This window comes from Macrobrachium nipponense, chromosome 6 (assembly GCF_015104395.2).
Source record: "Macrobrachium nipponense isolate FS-2020 chromosome 6, ASM1510439v2, whole genome shotgun sequence".
Lineage (NCBI taxonomy): Eukaryota > Metazoa > Arthropoda > Malacostraca > Decapoda > Palaemonidae > Macrobrachium > Macrobrachium nipponense.
The window spans coordinates 41,832,604-41,854,373 of record NC_061108.1 but is presented as its reverse complement, the minus strand read 5'-3'; the positions used below and the strand labels follow the sequence as shown (position 1 = coordinate 41,854,373).

The window sequence follows — 21,770 nt, the reverse complement described above, 5'->3', positions numbered from 1 at the left end:
TCACCACCATTACTATAATTTCTCTCTCTCTCTCTCTCTCTCTCTCTCTCTCTCTCTCTCTCTCTCTCTCTCTCTCTCTCTCTCTCTCTCTCTCTCTCTCTCTGCTTCTAAAAGAGACTAAAAAACTTATTATCACTATAGTGTCTCAAAGTAAATATAATGACTTGAGTAAAACTTATTATCACTCTACGTAGTGTCTCAAAGTAAAAATAATGACTTGAGTATCTCTCTCTCTCTCTCTCTCTCTCTCTCTCTCTCTCTCTCTCTCTCTCTCTCTCTCTCTCTCTCACACATAATATTGCATTCATTCCTGTATTGTTCTTCACGATTTCTACTGGTTATTGCCCAAATTTTACCATTTTTTTCTCATTATTTAAGATCCCGTTTCCAGTTACGCATTTTAGTTACGTCATTTTAGTGTCATGACATCCCTTATGAGAAGGGTTTCATGGTAGGTTTTAAAGAAGGATGATCCATATTCTACTCTGAACTGATGTTACCATAACCAACTTTAATAAATAATAAAGCGATTGTTACTGCATTCAACTATAAATGATTGTAGGACTTTTACAGAATCTTTATGGTTTAAAGGTACTGGAAATCTAGAAAGCAACAAACATGAGGACTTTGAAGCTCCGCCCTTTTTCTAGAGTTGCCAGGTGTGGTATTATTGAGCAGTATTATTAAGCAATAGGTGTCTGAAGATTTCAGAAAACTGTCTTCAATTTTCTTGTTGAAAGTACATTTGATCATCTCTCTCCCCTTCTCTGTACAATACTATCTAAAAGATTTGGTAATTATTTGATTTTCCGGGCTGCTTTGACTTCAAAATAATATAAAATAAAAATAATTAGAGAATATTTTAAATGTACAATATGCTATATCATTTAAAACTACTACAGTAATATATGTACTGCGTTCAATATGCTCTGCCATTTAAAAACACTACGGTAATATCATTTCAGAGAGAGAGAGAGAGCTGAATTATACTCCTGTTATGCTCAGTCTGAGGCCCAGCCTGGAATGAGCTTAATAGATACATTGTTATGGAAAAGTACACTGTAAATTATTTTTATGATAAAAATCTGTATTTCGTCATTAATACAATATGAAAAATACAGTAATTAGTAAATAAACAGTGTTGCTCTATAAATAAAACAAAGTTATAATTTTAATTGTTTTTACTATTATATAATGAAAATGGGACAACTTCAATACTATGAGAGAAAACAGCTATGTTTATATATACGTACAGACGGGTAACTTGATTAGTTGTCAAACGTTCTGTAAGACAGATTTATTTAATTTGCTTTAAAGATTTATTTAAGTTGTATTAGATATTTTACAGATATTTTGCCATGTTTACATTATATAATATTAATGTTTTTGAATTAGTAAATCATTGTTATAAGCATTTTGGGGGTGTATATACACAAGAGTAACAGTTGTAAAAGGGTACTAATCTAAGATGACTTAGGGTGTTTTGGGATAATGGTTTGGGGTGTGTTTTTATTTGAATTGATATTGAATGGTTCTAATATAATAATTTATGGTAAATTTATTAGTTTTAATTACTAATTAGGCAATGAAATTTGAAAATAGATGTTTATAAACATTTTAATTTAAGGGGTACGGGGCATTTAGCAGTTAAAGCGTATTTAGAGGGGATTTTGCATTTCTGCGGTCGGTTCTGGAACCTATACTGCAAAAAAGTTGGGAAGCACTGTATATCATTTTACTTACTTTTTTTTTTGTTCATGAAACTTACCTGTCAGATATATATATAGCTGTATTTTTCCGAATCCGACAGAAATTTAAACACTTACGACACACGCAGTGGGAGTCAGGTGGTTAGTACCCATTCCCGCCGCTGGGAGGCGGGTATAGGAATCATTCCCATTTTCTATTCATAATTTTTCTGTCGCCGGTGCTGAAAACACCTGTTTTCAGTACCTCCGTCTTAGGATTTTGGAAACTTCATTGCCGCTAAGTATCCTAATTGTCTTTTGATTTATTCACTTGGATTTGTGGCTAGGCATACGCTATCTTAAATTGATTTGAATTTGATTCATTTTTGCATAAAATATCTGAATCTAGTTAGGCTAGTTTCAGACGGGGTTGTCTGCAAAGATAGGGTGTGGCTACCGAAAGCTTCGGTAGATTCGCACTGGTATGTACGAGGGGTATGGGTCTTGCGTTCTTTGTTGAGATTTGTCATGTAAGGAGTGTGAGACTTTGTCTATTCCGTAAGGAAGACGTATGATTCGTATGTACGCAATTATCAGTAAACATGTCTAATTCCGTAAGGAAGACGTATGATTCGTATGTACGCAATTAATCAGTAACAAAAGTCAGGGTAGTGAACCTGCTAACCTTCCTGTAGACTTTATTTTGCATAACCCTGTAGTATGGCCTACTGGGCTATGTATATGTCTACGAGAGGTGCTCGCTCTCCTTCATTGCTGTGAAGTGCTACTTCTGTAATTGTTACTCCTAACCCTGCAGTGTTGCCTTCGGGCCCTAAGCAGTGTCTGTAGAGAAATTGCCCTTTCTCTGATACTCCTTCGATTCGTAACTTAGAATCGAAAGTGCTTGCTTTAGAGAGTAAAAGTGAAGTGCAGAAGTACAGTGATACCCCTGTGTAGTGGAGGGGGTGCGTCAGATCGGCCTCGTTTCGCCTCTAGGCCGGGACCTCTGCTTGACTCCCAGAACCAGGGAGAGAGCATGTCGAAAGCCGAAGGAGGGTTACGAGGAACCCCCACCACGATTCCTGGCGTGCCTTCGGCGTTTCTGATGAAAATTCCCCAGACTGCCCTAAGTGCGTGCACGTTAACGAATCCTGAAGGATTGCTTCTCGTCCTCCGAAGCGTCCTCCCCCGCGCGGTATTTGGGGTTGGAGCTTTCGGATGGACTCGCGCCCTCTAAATAGAAGCTTTATAGAAGAGGACGCTTCACCCGTCCTCTCTCTCTCTCTCGTTATGCGTTTCAGTGAGAAGTAAGAAGGCGAAACGTCGCCTGAACTCGTGTCCGTCTTTCCACCGGAGAAAATACGTAAAAGAAGTCATAGTAGCAGTAAGCTTTTGAGAGCGGACGCCCAAGCCAGGGGCGCGCGGGTGCACGCCAAGCGCGCGCCAGTGGACGCCGAGCGTGCGCGCCAGTGGACGCCGAGCGCGCTCCAATGGACGCCGAGCGCGCTCCAGTGGACGCCGAGCGTGCACCAGCGCACGCCAGGTGTGTCGCCTGGCTGAACGTTTCTGTTGAACTCTTCAAGCTCTTGTTTCAGATTTGGGCTTAAAGAATTTTTACCTCTACCTTCGATGATACCTTCTACCTCACCTGCAAAGAATGTGAAGTAGGCAGTGCTTCGGAGTAAGCTTAAAGTGAACAGACAACTTCTTCTTCGAAACCCAGCAAGACATCGGGTTCGTGAATTCAAGAGGTCTCTGTCAATTAATATTGCTTTTCGCATAGGTGGATGGAGTTAAGGAAAGCTCAAGGGAAGTTCTCGTTTGCTCTACCGCAAGCTTTGCCATTCTGCCAATAAATTTAAGTTGCCACTACCGCAGTCAAGACTTTGCGATAAGGCAGTTACGGGTTATAAAGGTCTCGATGTCCTGCACTCAGGACTCTCGGCAACGTTCAGTAGGATTCTTGCAAAGGCATCATCAAAAGTACGCTCTTCAGGAAAGCGCAAGACAGGACTGCCTTTGCCATACTGCCAATAAATTTTAAGCTTTAGCAGGCATTAGTTGTGATACGGGAGAGGAAGCTGGTTGGAGAGTTTCTTCCTTTCTTCCCAGGATAATTTTGCCAGCTTTTTAGCCCATCTGAAAGGGCTTTTCAGATGATAGATTTTGTTAGTTCCTAGTCGGGACTACGCTGCCGAATTGAACATCGTCGTTCTACCTGACGTAAGCCAGTCTCTTAACAGGATTCTTGCCCCATTCCTCGTTTGAGACGGGAATCGGAAAATAAAATGCTCGACTTCCTGGATTACGTTTGTCAATTCAGTGACTTTCCCCCATTGACAATATACTATCGTTTTGTCAAGTAAGTGGGTATCCCCTCATTGACAAAATATCTCTTTGTCCCGTAAGTGGGTTAGTTCTCATTGACAAACATCTCATTAACTTGATATTGCGTAAGCGAATAAGCTCTTATTGACAAGATTCGGAAGAGCTCTCATTCGTCATTCGCAGACTCGTACCAAGAAAGTAGACTTGTAGACTACGTCAATGAACGCTTATGTCCAATAACATAAGAAGCTTGAGCTGACTGCTTCGATTCTCTTAAGTTTTTGTTCATGAAACTTGCCTGTCAGATAGTATGTAGCTGTATTTCCGAATTCAGCTATATATATGTCTGCCAGGTAAGTATGAACAAACTTTATTGTGATATAATTTCATATTTTGCCTTGCGTTATTTTATTTCTGGTTGGTTCAAGTCATATACGCTTGCTGTAGTTACCTCTTGGATGGCAACCGAGAGGTCTATGGTCCATTTTAGGACATTTATCGTTACTCCCTGCAGCCTTCCAGGAGTTTCCGATTTATCTTTTACCGTTGTATGGTAGTGTTCTGACGACACAAACGCATCTATATATTTAGCGTTTTCTGTTTCGCTTAAATATACCAGCTTGAGAGTCTCTTTATGCTAAAAATAACGGACCTTTTTTCTTCATAGAATAGGGTAGCTGGCAACCCAGGCATAAAGTTAAGAGACGACGATGACGGACGATCGTAAGCTGCTGCTGTCACTGTCCTCTGACTCCTCTCCTCCAGTCCAAACGAGCCCAGTTACCAACTCGTTCGCTGTCATGCGCTGTAGGTTAAGTCTCTCTCTCCTGCGGGATTGACTGACTAACCGTATCTCTGTGCTGGCAGTTACGTCTCTCTCTCTCCTGCGGGATTGACTGACGAACTGTATCTCTGCCCTACAATCACGGACTTTAGCCTAAGATTGAGTGATTTCTTACATGAATGAATAAACATTGCATTCGTTTGGCCTTAATATGTTCTACAGAGATATCTTACTCCTTTCGGTGCTCCGTTTACCGCACGGTATAGGACTACGAGTCTACCACACATTCCAATATTATATGCTCTCTTGCTTAGGGCAAAGCGCAGCCTTATTAGGGAAGTAAACATACGTGTGAGGGAATGGATGAGCTTGCTGGGGACCATTTCCTTCCTAAAGAAGTTTGTTTCCCTGAATAGACTGCAATTCAGACCCTCTACAGTTTTTTCCTTACCGGGTGAAACTGAAAATTTCCAATTTTTTAAAGATCTATGGAATGATTATCCTGAAAAAACATCTTCTCGGTGCGTTAAGTATCTCTTGAGGTGATAGAAAGAAGGTGCCGGACATCTGGAGAGGGTTTCAGATGTCCTGGATCATAATCTGAAAGAAGTGGAAGCAATTCAGTCGTCCCTCCAGTCCTCGAACGAGTTTTTGGAACCATGGTCCATATCAACTCTGATCTTCCACAGCTCTCTCATATCTTAGGAAGTATCTTCTCTCGGTCCGTTCGGTTTACGAGAAAGAGCCTATTATAACAACAGGCGTAGAATGGAACGATCCTCTAGAGGTTCGTTACAGGATTGCAAAACTCCGTTCGAATCGTCTCGATCGAAGGCAGCAACTACTGACTTCGAGTGGAATCTTTCTTTAGAAGTATGTTGAGAGTTGTGGAGACTTTAGGGACGTCCTTTCATTCATCTCTTCGCTAGGTTGAGGACGAAGAGGCTTCTTCTTCTCTGCTCCCTTTTTTCTGATCCGGGAGCGGTAACATTAAACGCCATCCTATGATATTGAACGGGGATGGATTTTGTTTAGTCTCTTTCCCCTTTTCAATCACTTAGGAAATGTAATAAGATTGATTTATATCATCACAGTGAGCGACAATGACGCTAATCGCCCCCATGTTGGCCTTCAAGACCCTAGATTCACAGAGGTCACGTCCTTCCAAGACCTTTTCCGAGAGAGTCGGTCTCCTTTAACACGAAAGGTACCTATAACCTCTCCGCTCTGAGTCTGACTACGTTCAGACTATCGAGATGTTGACAGCATAAGATTGCAGTCTTCCCTTTCCGTTTGAAGAATGGGATAAGCTGGCAGTCACAACTATTAAAGAATACGCAAATAGTTGTTGACGGCCTTTGGGCTCAGAGATTTGCTTCTGTCAAACAACAAAGCCCTTCACGATCTTTGAGTTCTGTGAAATCTCGAAACTCGCTCACCATCTACTTTTTGTCTCACCTGTTTTCTCGGAGTCAGACACTCGTGCGAGATCAGGAGAACATATAGTAGCCCTGAGTTTCTTGTTGACGAAGTCGGTTGCGTTTATACACCCCCGATGATCGTTTAACATGAGACCAGGTTGGACTGTCAGGCATTCGTCCTTCGGGACTGAATCGCCTTTTTGCTCCTCGCTCCTTTCTCCTGGCACCAGAAGCTCGAGTCAGGTAGTGGCTCAGGAGTTGATTCGCTAACGACGTTGGGTTGCGTTGATACACCCCCCAAGGTTTGCTTAGCTTGAATCGCCCAGGCAGTCCAAACACTCATCCTTCAGCGAAGAATAGTGCCTTATGGTCTTCAGGGTACAGCCTTGCTGTCCTTGATTCGTCTGACTGGTCAACTGGTCGGTCACCTGACGTTAGTACAGACGGACTGACTGTGCATGTCCAGATCGAAGCTTTCAATATGGAACTTAGACATAGTCTGAAGTTCTTGATGTCAAAGCATTCGAACATCTCCTACCTGTTAACTTCTTGCATGTGATCAGGAAGGCATTTTTCTAACCACCCTAGATACGACAAAGAGGGTTAGTGAGATTTTAAGCCATCGTCACAAGTTTTGGCTTTAGAGAACACAAGGCGGTGTGCTCTCTAAGCTTTTCGTTATGGCCTAAGAATGGAAACCCGTTTTGTCCTTGGGCCAGGAGCTTGGAAAGCAAGGATGGCACAAGTTAGTGGGCAGGAGCCAGAGAGAGTCCTGTGCCCTGTCAGGTCTCAAGTTTTATCTACATAAAACTCAAGAAAGTCAAAGTCGTACGGACAAATCTGCAGTGTTCCGAAAAGACCAGACCCTTGCCCATATCGAAGAACACCCTGGCTTTATTGTTAAGGAGGTCTTTCAAAAAAGCTCCTTCTTTGTGTTTGCACAAAGATTTGAAATCTTTTGATTTGAATGCTCACGAGGTGAGGGCGCGGCCTCGGAAGCATTTCAACAGAGCATGGCACTCAGCAACATCCTGAGTACCATGTTTTAGCGAAGCAACTCTGTGTTCAATTCACACTCCCTGCGAGATGTGAAGATGGCATATGAGATCTGCTGCTCGCTAGGGCCATACGTGTCTGCAGACACAATCTTGGGGGCAAGAAGTACCACTCATCCTATCCTGTAGAAAATGGTTAGGAAGAGCTCTTAATTTAGTAGTTGAGTCGCCGACAACGGTGACTTCTTAACTCTTAAGCCTTAGTTAACACACCTTAACTTTGGCTAGGTGGTCAGGTGGTGATATACTATTTTTTATATTATATATTTATTTTTACTTCTTAGCCCTCATGGTATGGTCCAATATGGTCTAGTCACGTCGTGGTCTCGCCCCTGTTGACAGATCATCTGGAGTGCACAGCTATATAGGTCTCTACCTCGCTGGCAACTCTAGTAGCACAAGCAGACTTACGCGGGGCAGTAACCACGAAGTCAGCTATGCTAACAGGTAAAGGAATCAAGATATCAATTATCTGCATATATATGTTTCCTAAAAATCTTCTATTCTGTCTACTCCCACCACCAAAGGTGGGATTCAGCTATATATATATCTGACAGGTAAGTTTCATGAACAAAATGATATTGTAATGATACAATTAGTTTTGTTCATTACTTACCTGGCAGCATATATATAATCAAGTACCCACCCACCTCCCCTCAGGAGACAGTGGAAATAAAAATTATGATAGAAAATGGGAATGATTCCTGATACCCGCCTCCCAGCGGCGGGAATGGGTACTAACCACCTGACTCCCACTGCGTGTGTCGTAAGTGTTTAAATTTCTGTCGGATTCGGAAAAATACAGCTATATATATATCTGCAGGTAAGTATGAACAAACTTAATTGTATCATTACAATATCATTTTATTGCTTTTTCATATTTACACAAGCCCAACCCCCAACACCTGTCTCCTTGGTGTTTGTTTTGTGTATTCTGGTTTATTTTTTATTTTTTTTATTTTTTTTTATTTTTTTTTTTTTTCGTAACTGGAGAGTTGGAGGGATAGGGATAGTTTACAACTCTCAACTGCCAATTGTTCTGTTTTTAGACATATCTCAAACTCATTTTTAAGAACTTCCCTCTTCGACGTTCTTTTTTTTTCCTTGTTCTGAAATGTGATTTTATGAACAAATAATGTTATTTTCAACTAGTACAGGCAGTCCCCAGTTAACGGTGGATTCGGTTAATGGCAATCCAGTTGTATGGTGCTTGTCTAGCACTGTAAAATCGGTGATTTATGGTGCCATAATGGGCCAAGTTCTGGTTATCAGTGCCAATAATAGTGTTATGGCCCCATAACATCTCTTATAGAGGCGCCATTAACCGAAACTTGGTGCCATAAATTGCTGAGTATTGGTTAATGGCAGTTTTTGCCTATCAGCACCCCTGCCGAGAACAGAAGCCCTGCCCACCCCCCCCTCCCAGATAAGCAGGGACTGCCTGTATACAATTTCTTGGAATTTTGTAATAGTCTTTCAGATGTTGTGTAGATTGAGAGGATTGGAACAACGTAAGTTTTTTGTTTTTCCAGGCAAGGGTTTTGTGTTCAGTTGTACAAGGATACTTCTTGCTTAAACCTAGCAAGTTTTCCCCCTCTCCCTCAACATGGAGGTTGATGTTGCAAAATCTTTTAAGGTGCATTTGTTCTTGACATGCTCTCCAGGACCAGTAGGAGTTCATGTATGGTTCCTGTCTTGTTTCTTGCCCTTTCTTTGGAAGAAGGGATAAGAGTTGAAGATTCACTCCCTTCCCCTCTCCCTTCATTCCTGTGATGATGAAGAAACCCTCTGAACAGTCTTCATCATCATATACTGTTCCAGCTGTTAGATCCTTTCAAGTTTCTAACAACTTTACCTTCTCTTGGAGTAGACAAGATTTCATCCCTTTGTGTTTCTTTTCGTGTATGGGAAGTTCCTTCCCTAGTCAAATATCTCCCTTGGTAAACAGTTCCTGAGTGGCTTTCATCATTGGATTTGCACCAGAAGCATCTGCTAAGAAATTAATGGCCACAGTGTTTTGGGATTCCCGGGGCATAATTTTAGTCGACCTCCTTAAGATTGCAAAATAGTTACAGCGGTTTATTATGCAAGCATTTTAAGAAAATTAAATATGTAAAGCTCTTGTTCAAAAAAGCTCAGGAAAACCTCATAGGCGCATTCTTTTTCACCATGAAATGCTCCTGCTCATTCTTCAATGTTGGCAAGAGATGTTCTGAGGAAATTTGGGTGGGAAATTCTGCCACCTCCACCCTACAGTCCTGATCTGGCCCCCCTCAGACTTTTTTTTTGTTTCCTACTATTGATGATGGCAAGCCTGCAGCTTTGGAGTGGTTCTGATTAAGTTCTAACTTTTACAAAGATGGGCTAAAAGGCTGGAAACATCGGCATGAGAAGTGTATTGCTAGGAATGGAAGCTATATTGAAAAATAATGTTATGTAAGTCAGTATTTGCTAAATAAAGTGCTTTTTATGTTTTCCACCAATTTTTTGATTACCCTCGAATGGGGGCATAAGTAAAATTAATCATTTTTATGTATGACCTGTAATACAAACTGCCTTTCTCCATGGAGTATTTGGCTAAAGGAGGAGGACAGACATTACAAATCAAATCATTATCAGGATATAAGTTTTAGCATTTTTGTAGTGGAACATTTGTTTAGTACTAGTATTATGTTTGCTTGGTTGTAAGTAATATAGTATAGTGAGTGTTTAAAGTACTCATTAATTTTTAGACCAAGCAGACAACAAGAAGAGTTATTGCGACATCTCAGCCAAGCACAAGTGAAAATGTGGGACAATCTCCTGGACGACGTCGGGTAATCACAACTGCAAAGTCATTGAATGAAACTGACCTTCCTACTGTTCAGCTTTGTGATTTGCCAAGCAATCTTCACTTGACTGATATAAATAAGATGGTAGCTGGGTCAGGGGTAGAAGCACCTTTGGTGAGTAAAAAAATTTTTGTTTTGCAATGTTTCATCCATGTTAATTTGTGAAGTGTTTGACTTTTTCATAATAAGATTAAATGCACTTTTCATTGGTACTAGCAAAGAAACAATTTCATCCATCATTTTTCACAAACCCATGGATATATCAATTGCCTTAAAGTGGAAGTTTACTTACTGCGCTTTATAGATTTTAAGAATTACATGTAGTACATTTAAAGCTTAATAATTAGGTGAAGGTCCTGTAAGTACTTGGTTGACCCATTCATTATTTTTTGCTGGATAAAAATCTAAAAAGACTGTGTTTGATGGAAAAATGTATTGTATCTCAACTATATTATCATCAGTGCTAGGGTTACATCTCCTTGACTAATACAGGCAGTGTCCGGTTAATGAAGATACAGTTTTATGGCGCTTGTCTAGTGCCATAAAATCAGTGATTTATGGTGCCATAAAGCGCCAAGTTCCGCTTATCGACTCCACAAGGCTCCAATAATAGAGTTATGGTGCCATGACATATACCTAACAGAGGTGCCATTAACCAGTTATGGGTGCCCATAAGCTCCATAAATTGCTGAGTTTTGGTTAATGGTGGTTTTCGCTTCGTCAGCACCCCGCAGATAATGGAACCCCCTCCAATAACCAGGGACTGCCTGTACTGCCAAGGGGAAATACTATGTTCGGGAAAATGTAATGTACACATAGTATAGCACTGAAGTAGGCCTAGTAGATAATACAAGAAGGTAGTATGTATATGTTAGAGGGTAGTACTATATACCATTAAGTACACTTAGTTCACCTCATCACTGTCCTCTCCCCTGACTGAATTCTAGTGGTAGAGGAATTACTCCTTTGAGAAAAAGTCTTGTTGATCTGACTAAATAAGTCATTAGTAAGCTAACATATGGGATTTTGCCAGTAGCTTTTAGTGTGAATTTTGTGTAATTAAATTTTTGAAAGTTCTGTTGAGAGAAATGAAGTACAAAGTTTTTATAACTACAGTAGTGCCTCAGGTTACGAAATTAATCCGTTCCGAAGCAGCCTTTGTAACGAGTTTTTACGGCAAAATTAGCACAAAACACAACAAAACAAGTGAGGTGATGCGGACTACAAGCTCAGAGATGGTTGTACAGAATGGGTCATGAGAGAAAACGGGTTGCTTTGTTTGGGCACTTGATATGGGGCCAGGTCACACGCTGGGCCCTGGATGGAGTGTTAACAAGAAACCAAGGAAACTTACAATAACCGAGACAAAATTTTTTTGAAAAAAGTCTATGAAAACCAAAACATACAAGAAGAGATGCGTACAAAAACTGAGGTTTGACTGTATCGCATAGCAAGTGGGGAACTAGAAATAACACCATGCTGATGTTATACAAAGCAACTATAATATATATGATAGATTATTGTCTCCCAATATAATCATCTGCCTCAGAAACAACATTAAAAACACTAGTTGCATTGCATCATGAAGGGATACTATTGTGTACAGGACCATTTTGATCATCCTTAATAAGCTCCCTGTTAGCAGAAGCAGGTATATTACCCCTAAAACATCACTGCAACTTATTAACAACGCGTAAGGGCCTTACATTCAAGAAGGAACCTCTCCTGCTGCCACCTGCTTTTTGACTTGTAATCAAAGATTTGAAAACCATAGTACTAGCTATTTCCGAGATAGAACCAAATATTCAACGAATTCACATATTACACCAATTTTTCATCCAACAATAGAACTCCCACCACCCTGGACTTTAAAGCGAATAGAAATGTGTACTGCTGTATCATATCTTCTAAAAAGAAATATGACAGAGATGTATTGCCAACACACATTGGAATATATCAGAAGAAAAGGAGATCAACTTATGATTTATACAGATGGATAAAAAAACAACAACACTGTAGTAGGAGCTTCAACATTCTAAAAAGATAAATTTATCAAAGTAAGTCTTCCCCCAATATCATTAGTATATACACTGCAGAACTCAGCCTTACGAATAGCGCAAGACATAACTTGTGAGTAGAGAGCAATTTCCACCATAATATTCAGTGGCTCACGAAGGGGTATTGATGCTATAAACAAATACAAATCTCCAGTTCATCATGTACAAGAAATCCAAATAAAAATCCATCAACTTATTCAAACAGGACTATTTCTAAAATTGTTGGATTCCAGCATGAGGCAATTGAAGGAAATGAAAAAGCAGATACAGCTGCCAAATTAGCTTGCACTATTCCATCAACAATGGCACATGCCCCAGTATCAGACTGGATAACATCAATTAAGCCTCTAATATATCAAGACTGGCAAACAGATTGGACATCAGTGCCAACTACAAATAAACTGAGAAATATGAAAACTGAAGTATATCCATTGATGTCATTGTCTCAAAAAGAAAGAGCTAAAGAAGTTATATTTACAAGACTACATATAGGCCATACTAGATTTTCATATGGTTATTTAATGTCAAATGCACATTCAGACCCAATAAAATGTAATACATCCCAAATACCAATGCCTGTCCAATACTTATTAGTTGATGTCCAATTTGGAACCAGCAAAGAAGCATTTTATTTTCGAAACCCAACATTAAAAGGCATTCTTGCTGAAGGCAAATTTTTCTTATTTAATAGGATCACCATGTTCCTAAATTAAATTGATTTTCTAAATAAAGTTTTTTTCCAGGATTAAATTCTGAAAAGCAGCCCAAAAAGAGTAATTAGTAGGCTCAGATGTCTTGATAAACTGTTCCTTTATAATAAGAATACAGCGTTCCCTCTGTATTGGTGGGGGATGTGTACCAGACACCCCCCGTGAATGGTTAAAACCCGCAAATAGTTAGAACCACCACTAGAAATGCTTATAACTGCCTATCTTGGAAGTTCAGATACCGAACGTATACCTTAAATAACATCCTACTTCAAATATACCTTAAATTACTAACCTATTACTGTATTAATCTTTGAGGTTATATTATTAATATAATTTCAGTCACCTTCAACATTTTACCATTAAAAATATATATGATGGCAACATCATATATCTAACTATCAAGAGTGAAATTATGAATTATTTCTGAGACAGAGGCCATTAAACTTAATATTATTTGAAAACTAGTACTGTATGTTATTATTTTACCATGAAATGTAGTAATGCCCTTGAAGCTATACTGTATACATACACTTCCAGCCCAAACAGAGGGCGAGAGTTACCAATATGACATACGTATCTCATGTGGAGAGAGAGAGAGAGAGAGAGAGAGAGAGAGAGAGAGAGAGAGAGAGAGAGAGAGAGAGAGAGAGAGAGAGAGAGAGAGAGACTCACTCCCCTCTTGTCACATTACTTAATATATTTGACAACTGTTGGACCTCAGCAGCGCCAGCTTGATACCTGGAGTTCGAAAGAAAGATGCATGAAGACAGGGATTTCCTTCATTCTTACATAATTTTTTAATTTATAAACTAAAATCTTTCTAATTCACTATATTATTTTCTTTAATGAATTGATTACTCTTTACATTAATATTGATATTTGAAAATTAGTAAATCATTTATCATACAAACAAATACATCTCTTAAAGAGAGAGAGTTATTATTGTTATTATGTGATATCATTTAATCTTATTAAACTTACTAATACAGTATTGATCAATATTTTTAATATTTTAAAATTAGTAAATAATTTTTGTATCATAAAGATGTATTTAGTCATGAAAATAACATCAAAATACACTAATTAGTAATTATTTATCGTCGGAAAATCCGCGAATAGGTGAATTTCCTGCAAATAATGGGCAGGTATGGTCCAGAGAGAAATCTGTGAATCCATGAGTCCATGAATCTGTAGAACGCGAATACAGGGGCCCCACTATACCGTATATTTCCCTGTATAAAACGACCTTTAGATAAGAGGAGGTAAAAAATCATGGCAAACGTTCATGAATTTATCTCATATCTGTAGTATAGGACGGCTTCTAAATTACAAAACCAAAATGTTTTTTTTTTTAGAGAACAGTGATTATTTAAAAAAATTAAACAGTATATTTATAATTATAATAATGATGACTTAAGTAAAGGTTGTTTTGCTTGTGTTATCCAATTACAGTATTACTATTATCATATTGTCACTGTATTACAGACTATAAACATTGTCATGTACATCATTTGCATTTGATATTGTTTACATTCTCAAAATCTTGGCTGATTTGAGTATTATTGATATCTTCATTGCCATTAGTGTTTGTTAGAAGAGATAATATATTATAATTCAGAGATGACTTTTATCACAAATTAACAAAGTTTGGTCGAAAATGTGCACATATTACTTCGTTGTATAAGCATTAGGTGCGATTTCTCCAGTTCCGAACATCACTTCTGCCTGGCCGTTATTAGTTTTATTCAGCCTCAGCTATAACCTGCAGCTTTAATTTACTAGTGTTCTTTTGTCAAAAATTTATTTTTCTTTTTGTTATGTAAGTCACCATTGAGAATCGTCAGGGTTTAACAACTTGAGAATTTTAACAGAACTCTTGATAAACGTTTGGTAGATACAGTATATAACAATCAGCAATCAGCTGTTTCTCAAATTGGTTGTTATATAAAAACCAGAATTTTTTAGTGGAGGATGGTGGTGTATTATTAGCATTACAGTTGATGAGAGAGAGAGAGAGAGAGAGAGAGAGAGAGAGAGAGAGAGAGAGAGGAGAGAGAGACGAGAGACTGAGATGAGAGAAGGAGAGAGAGAGAGAGACGAGAGATGAGAGAGAGAGAGAGAGAGAGAGAGAGAGAGAGTATTGCCTCGGTTAGGTTGTTACCCTGATAGTTATCCACAGTCGAATAATTGTTGTATTGAGAATATTGATAATTTTAATGACTTGTTTTACTGTAATCATATTGCATGTACGTATATTGTATTACAATATGTGAATAGAGCGATGATGCACTATTTGCATTCTAGTTTTGTTTACAGGCTTCATATAATTACCTGATTGCATTTTACCAGTATCATCACTGTCTTTAGTTGACGAATGGAACTTGATTCAGAGATAGTACATTCCTTTTGTAAATTATCAAAGCTGCATTTAACAAAGCTGATTCTATATCATGTTTTTCATACATACGATGCCTAAAAGGGAAACCTTTGTTTTGTTTACATTTCATTGCCATTCTCAAACAACCGCTAATAACAATACAATAATGAACGATGATTATTGTATATAATTATCATTCATATGACTGAATTGTTATAAACAGTTACAAACAGCTTTGCGTGCTACCTCACTTGATGCTTGCTGCGTTTTGTTATAAAAGTATGGGGGAATGTGAAAATAGTGTCATAAAATCATTTAAAAAATGCCATGGATAGTACCGAAGATGATTTGTATGATATTGATGACAAAGCCGAAGTCAACTAGCCAGAACTAGACTTGAATCCCTATGATGGTGGCACATGTGATCTATCTTGTGATATGTATGAGAAACTTTTAATTAAAAATGAATATTATGTTATCCTAAATGTTATTGCTACCATAATTACACTACCATCCAAATTTCTAAAAGGTTACCAAAAGATAAAGGTAAAGGTTACTGTGAGCACAACCTAAGTCGAGGTTTACATTTTCTCAGCTGGGTTCTCGTACATAAAAATTTGTTTCATTGATTTAGAATTATTCCTCAAATAGGCTGTATGTTATGAAGATATGCCAATAATATATACTATAAGGTAAAAATGGTTTTGTTACCTTTATTATCGGTTTGTTTTATAAAGTGAATCTTCATGTATGTAGGTGGTTAGGCTATAGCACTGAGGCCGAGGCTAGCCTACTGATACACATCTTAGAATTCAAGGTTTTATGTTTAGAGTTATAGTATAAGACGACCCCCAATTTTTAGGGGTGAATTTTAGGATTTAAAGGTTGCCTTATATAGGGAAATATATGTTAATCATCTTTTGTCCAAGTAAATTCTGTTTTTTAAATTAGGATAGGCTTACCTAGTATTAAGAACCACAAATCTGGATATTGAAACAGAACCAGTGGAAAAGAGGCAACAAACAATTTAATACACTGACCCGTCAGTTGAAGGGTTATGGGTTACTCAGTACAAAAGCATTAGGAACTGAACAAGAATAAGTACATTTACTATGTCTGTAACATCCCAGCTGAGAACTTAGATGGAATTACATCTCTAAAACTAAATGAATGATGATGATTAACCCAAAGGCGATCCTAGGAAACAGGCGATGTTGACTATAATATAGGCAGTCCCTGGTTTACGATGGTTTCAGCTTACGGCATTCCAAGGTTACTAAGCTTTTCATTTATATTCATCAGAAATTATTTACATGTTACAACACATATTCCAGGGTTACGACACTTACGACGCCAATCTGGCAGAAGAAATAAGACTCAAAAATATGCCAAATAATCAATATTTGAAGGTTATTTTGATGAACAATACAAGAAAAATGCAGGTTACATAGTTTTTGATACACCCAAAGCATGAAAAGTAAGGTTTTCTTAGGATCTTATACGATTTTTAACAATGTTTTGGCTTACGACGCATCTCAAAAACGGAACCCCCGTCGTAAACTGAGGACTGCCTGTAATTCCAATGAAAAACTGAGGGTAAAGCACAGTCATGAAGCATGTGCAGTGAGGTTTTCTAATTCATGATTAATACAAGTCTGGTGTGACTGGGGTTGCCATCTCTAAAGAAATGAGGCAATAAACGATTATAAGGGTTTTGGTGAAATGAAATAAAGGAGTTTCATTGCAGGAATACAAGTTGCTATTGCCATTATAGGCAGGATGATAGAAAAAAAATTGTTTATTTTTTTGCATGCTGCATTAATATAACTTGTCCAGAGCTTTCTCACAAAAAATTTGTTGATGTTTTTTCAAAATTAAGTTCTAATTGACCACTTGTGAATTATACTGAAATAATAATTGCTTCTCTTTATTTACAGAAGGTCAGTTATATTCCAGGATCAGGGGAATGCTTTATTTCATTTCGGTCTGCTGAAATTGCTGCCAAGTTTTACCAGAAAATGAATAGACGTATGGTAAATATGTCAGTCATTAAAGCTAACATGTTATGTTAGACAACCAGGTTGGACATCTTGCACAAGTAAGCTAAATTTTAATTTTTTTCATATTGCTTATGAATGCAGTATATAGTATATTAATGTTGATTTTGCACCCTCTGTAAGGTGTAAATGAATGAACTTGGTTTGAGTACATACAGTGTACTGTACTCTGCATCTGTCCTTTATCTTCGCTCATGTTGTAGGCCTTTAGGAGAAGTTTTCTTCTTTGTCAATAATTTGCATATATAAAATTTGAACTTCTTTTTTCTGATGAATATTATGTATGCTCAGTCTTAATCAAAATGCATTGCTCAACATTTTTAACATCTAAATTTATTTGAGTACTTTTGTTTGTGTGGTAACATTTTCAAGATGAGATGTGATATGAAATACTATTCATTGAGGAAAATCTTCAAAGTACAGCTTTACTGGAAAGAATGTGAACTGAAGGAGTTCGTCAAGCATTGGAAACACCACAAGGATTTAGCTTTTAACTTGACAATCATCAAGATCAGTGTGTTGTATTTGTCAGAAGAAATTTACATTTTGTATCCATATTTTCTATTGAAAAATATTGTAGCATCATGAAAACTTTAGGAAAATGGAAATTGGCCAAGCTTTGAATGGTTTATGATGAAACTTGGCAGTTTAAATGATATAAATCAGATGTAAATGATTATGGTTAACAGATATGATATACATTTTTGTATTGAATGACAAAATCAGTAACCTTTTAGCCTTGCACTTTCACTTTTTATTTGATTGCTTTATTTGATTGCAATATTCTCCACAAACTAGTAATTTTGAAAATAATGTGTGTAAAATATGAAAATATAGTATGTTGAAGGTTTGGTGTTGAAAGATCACCAGATTGTAAAAATCATGAATATTTTTTTTTAATTATGAAAAGTTATGTTAAGCAGCTGCCATTTACACTTGCATTGCATTGTTGGGTATATATTCATTCATATAAGTACTACATCATATGAAATACCATACTGCCTTTACAGGAGGGCATTGAAAATCTTAAGGTGCAAATAATGATGATAACATTAAAAGATTTATGTTGGCAGGGTACAGCAAGTTATATCTGTTATTACTGTCATTACTTGTGAATATTTCTGTATGTATATGGAGGTCAGTAATTTCTTCATAACCTATTTGCCCTCATTTCACATCTTCAGAAAGACTGGAATAATTGTTTGATTTGATCAAATGCTTACTCTATTTTAAATTTTTTAAAGTCTGGTCTATTGAATTTAAGTTTTCAGGGAAAAATACATGTTATTTCCTTTATTTTTGGTAAATTAATATCATAGATAAAGGAAATTGTTTAAGGTTTGTTCATAGGATATGGAAAAATTCTGATAATCTTCATGATATTGACTAATGGTAACTGAAAGTCCAGAAGTGATATTTTCAGTATTGGTCATGTCATTATTTTTGAAGATTTCTAATTGACTGTTCAGGGGAGTGCATTGAAAGGATGTGCTGAAATTCATCACACTGGTGTTTTTTGTTGGTTAATATCCTTATGGCTAGGTAGTACACTGTTTAGTTAGCTCCAGTAACTAAATGTAACATTTACCTTAAGATTTTTTTATATCTTTCATAGGCTTCTTGAATTATGGATTTTGCAAACATAATCGTCAGTGACAGCATTTAAATTGTCTCCCTATAAACCATAAGTTGTTATTTTTTTTAGATTAGGTTGTTATTATCACAGTCAAAGGTCTTAAGAGTTATGGTGTTATTTTCCAACTCTAAGAATTATATTTGAGTTGTTTCTTAAACATAACAGTAGGTATTTGATCACTAGGAGCCACATTGGTGACTACTCAGACTCACCTGTGAAAGCCAGGAGATGGCTCTTTTTCAGGTGCCAAGGTCAATGTTGCTGTTCCTTGGGCTAGTTTTCACATGCAAATCCTTCAGATAACTATTAAAAGGTTATGAAAAGTTAAATTTTCAAGGAGTAGCATTACGTACCTTCTTATTGGCAAAACTCTGGGTTGATTTTGTACTTACTGTACTTGCATCACCGACTTGATGTAGTATCACACTTTAGCTAAACAAGATCACTACATTGGATTGGGTTTCTATAACATTTTGTGTGAATATTAATTGAATGTGTTGGGAGTAGGTAGTTAGACATGAGGAGACTGTTATGTCATTTGATTTCATTAATCACCTGAGTGGTTCTGGTAACAACCAAAGAATAATTTTTTTTTACTTCATCTCTAATAATTTATAGGGAGTTTTTCATAATCATAATTTCATGTCCCATTGTCATGCTGAAGAAAGTAATTATGCATATTAAACTTTCTCCGTGTCAGGAAAGAGATAAGGATAGAATTTTTTCATTATTATTCAACTTGGTGATATCTAAATGATTAGAAACTGTTAGATTGTTTGAAAGGGCAAACTTTTTTTAGGCAAAATTATAGTTTGATTTTATATTTATAAGTTCACACCATGTTTTTCATGAAAGAAGAGTTAATTTATTCATTATAGAACTTGTTAAGGTAACTTTAGTCTCATCAACAGTAGTTTAGGGTCATATTGGATTAATGAGTGGGGTACTGTTGAGAGTTAGTATGTAAGTTATTAGTGTGGAACTAGTTTTCTTCTATGAATGCACTATAGAATTGTCTTAATTTCCTTAAAGTTTTCTTGTGTAATGTTGTCAGTGTTTGCCATTATGAATGTTAAGTTTAAAGCACTCCATAAATGTAAGCACTAGATTTATCTGTGTTTCTTATTTAGGTATCTTGATAACTTTAGACTGAACATCTATTCCATCACTTCTAGAATTCAAGTTTCGTAAGGACTTGTATTTGATGGCCATCAGATTGAGCATTGGAATGTATTTTTGTGGAAGAATTATCATCCTAATGTGTATTTATGTAGGAGAGTAAAATTTCCTAGCATTGTTGCTTATCTGGGCTATTTTCTTTCTATAATTGGTGTTTTCTAAAAATTAAGCCAGTTATTTTGCATTAAAATTAAATAAATTTCAATTCACCTCATGTAAGACAGGAATTCTGTTTTGATAGTACAGTATGAGTAACACATGCTGGAAATTTCTGTTTTGTAGTATGTAGCTGAATATGTAATAGATAATTTTCATGTAATAAGGTTAAACTTTTATGCCATTATTGATGCTTTTAGGTTAAAATCTTTGAATATTATAACCTATAGAATTAGAATATTCTAGAATTTTAAACCTAGAGTAATGGAAGAATGGGTCCGTAGCACAGTACTTCAGAGTTACTTATAAATTAACGAAGGGCTAGTCTTCAAGATATTTAGGAAGAGTAGAAATGTGCATTAATGAATTTTTTATATTAAAATTGTTAAATATGTAACTGAATTGCTTTCTTTTATAAACATTTTGACCAGTTAGTTATAAACATTTTGACCAGTTACATGAGTTTAGATTTTAGCTCTGCGGTTTGGTTAAACTGGTGAAAAATAATATATAATGATGATGATAATCATAATCATAATAGTAGTATACTGATGAAAGAGTTGTATTGTTCAAGGTCTTTTTTGATAACTTGAAAGATGAAGTGCTGTTTTTATCACTTTCTGATGTTTTGGTTAAAATGGTTTCAACTCTTGAGCCACATTGCTGAAATATTATTTGAAATTGATTGTAAACTTATCTGAAATGGTGTAGGATTTTATTTCATTTTAATATTTTTAGCATTTGTCCATTTTTCCATACTCAGAATAATAAAAAGTAATAATTTGTACATTTTCCCACTTAAACCTTGCTGTTATATATAATAGGTCCCTTAATTGTAAAAGCAAGTGTTAGAGTTTTCAGTTGAATTTGAAATGGCATAAAGGTTGTATAGTTTTAGATGATAAGGCTCTTTTGATCTGTATTTGAATGTACATGAGGAGGTTTAATATAGTCTCTCTCTCTCTCTCTCTCTCTCTCTCTCTCTCTCTCTCTCTCTCTCTCTCTCTCTCTCTCTCTCTCTCTTTTTATTTACTTGAACATAAATTCTCTCTCTCTCTCTCTCTCTCTCTCTCTCTCTCTCTCTCTCTCTCTCTCTCTCTCGTTTACTTTAACATAAACTAATGGTATAACCTGGTTTTCATTCATTATGTTATGCAATGTTAAACTGAAACTGAATTCTTTAAAATTTTTTTGATCTAAAATGAAAACCAGTGATTGAGATGAATGCACAGGTTCCATTGTATGTGTTTATTAATCTACAATTATTTGTAGGTAAATTTCTTAACCTCAGTGATGTATACCTAGTTATATGCTGTATTAAAGACAATTATATCCGAAGTTGTTTTGTAGATCCTTATCACTTAATCTTAAGAAAGGATATAAGAGTCTGAAGTAAATTGTTATTCAGTAAATGGTAAATAGTACAATTTTTAAGTTAAGTCATATGCGTGCTGTAGTTTATAAGAGAATTTAAGGATGATAACACAGAAT

At 36.7% G+C, this 21,770-nt stretch overlaps 1 protein-coding gene across 4 annotated transcripts in view; it reads left to right on the top strand.

Annotated features, from left to right (window-relative positions):
• LOC135216120 (trithorax group protein osa-like) overlaps positions 1 to 18,827 on the top strand; it is a 596,580-nt gene extending 577,753 nt beyond the window's left edge. For 3 of the 4 annotated variants that reach the window (XM_064251166.1, XM_064251168.1, XM_064251164.1), the window contains 2 exons: positions 10,009 to 10,221; positions 17,189 to 18,827. In XM_064251166.1, coding sequence (XP_064107236.1) covers positions 10,009 to 10,221; positions 17,189 to 17,323 — 348 coding nt within the window. In that variant the 3' untranslated portion in view covers positions 17,324 to 18,827. The remainder of the gene's footprint in view (positions 1 to 10,008; positions 10,222 to 17,188) is intronic. The other variant, XM_064251165.1, reaches the window with a different exon arrangement.
• Positions 18,828 to 21,770: the final 2,943 nt, after the last annotated feature.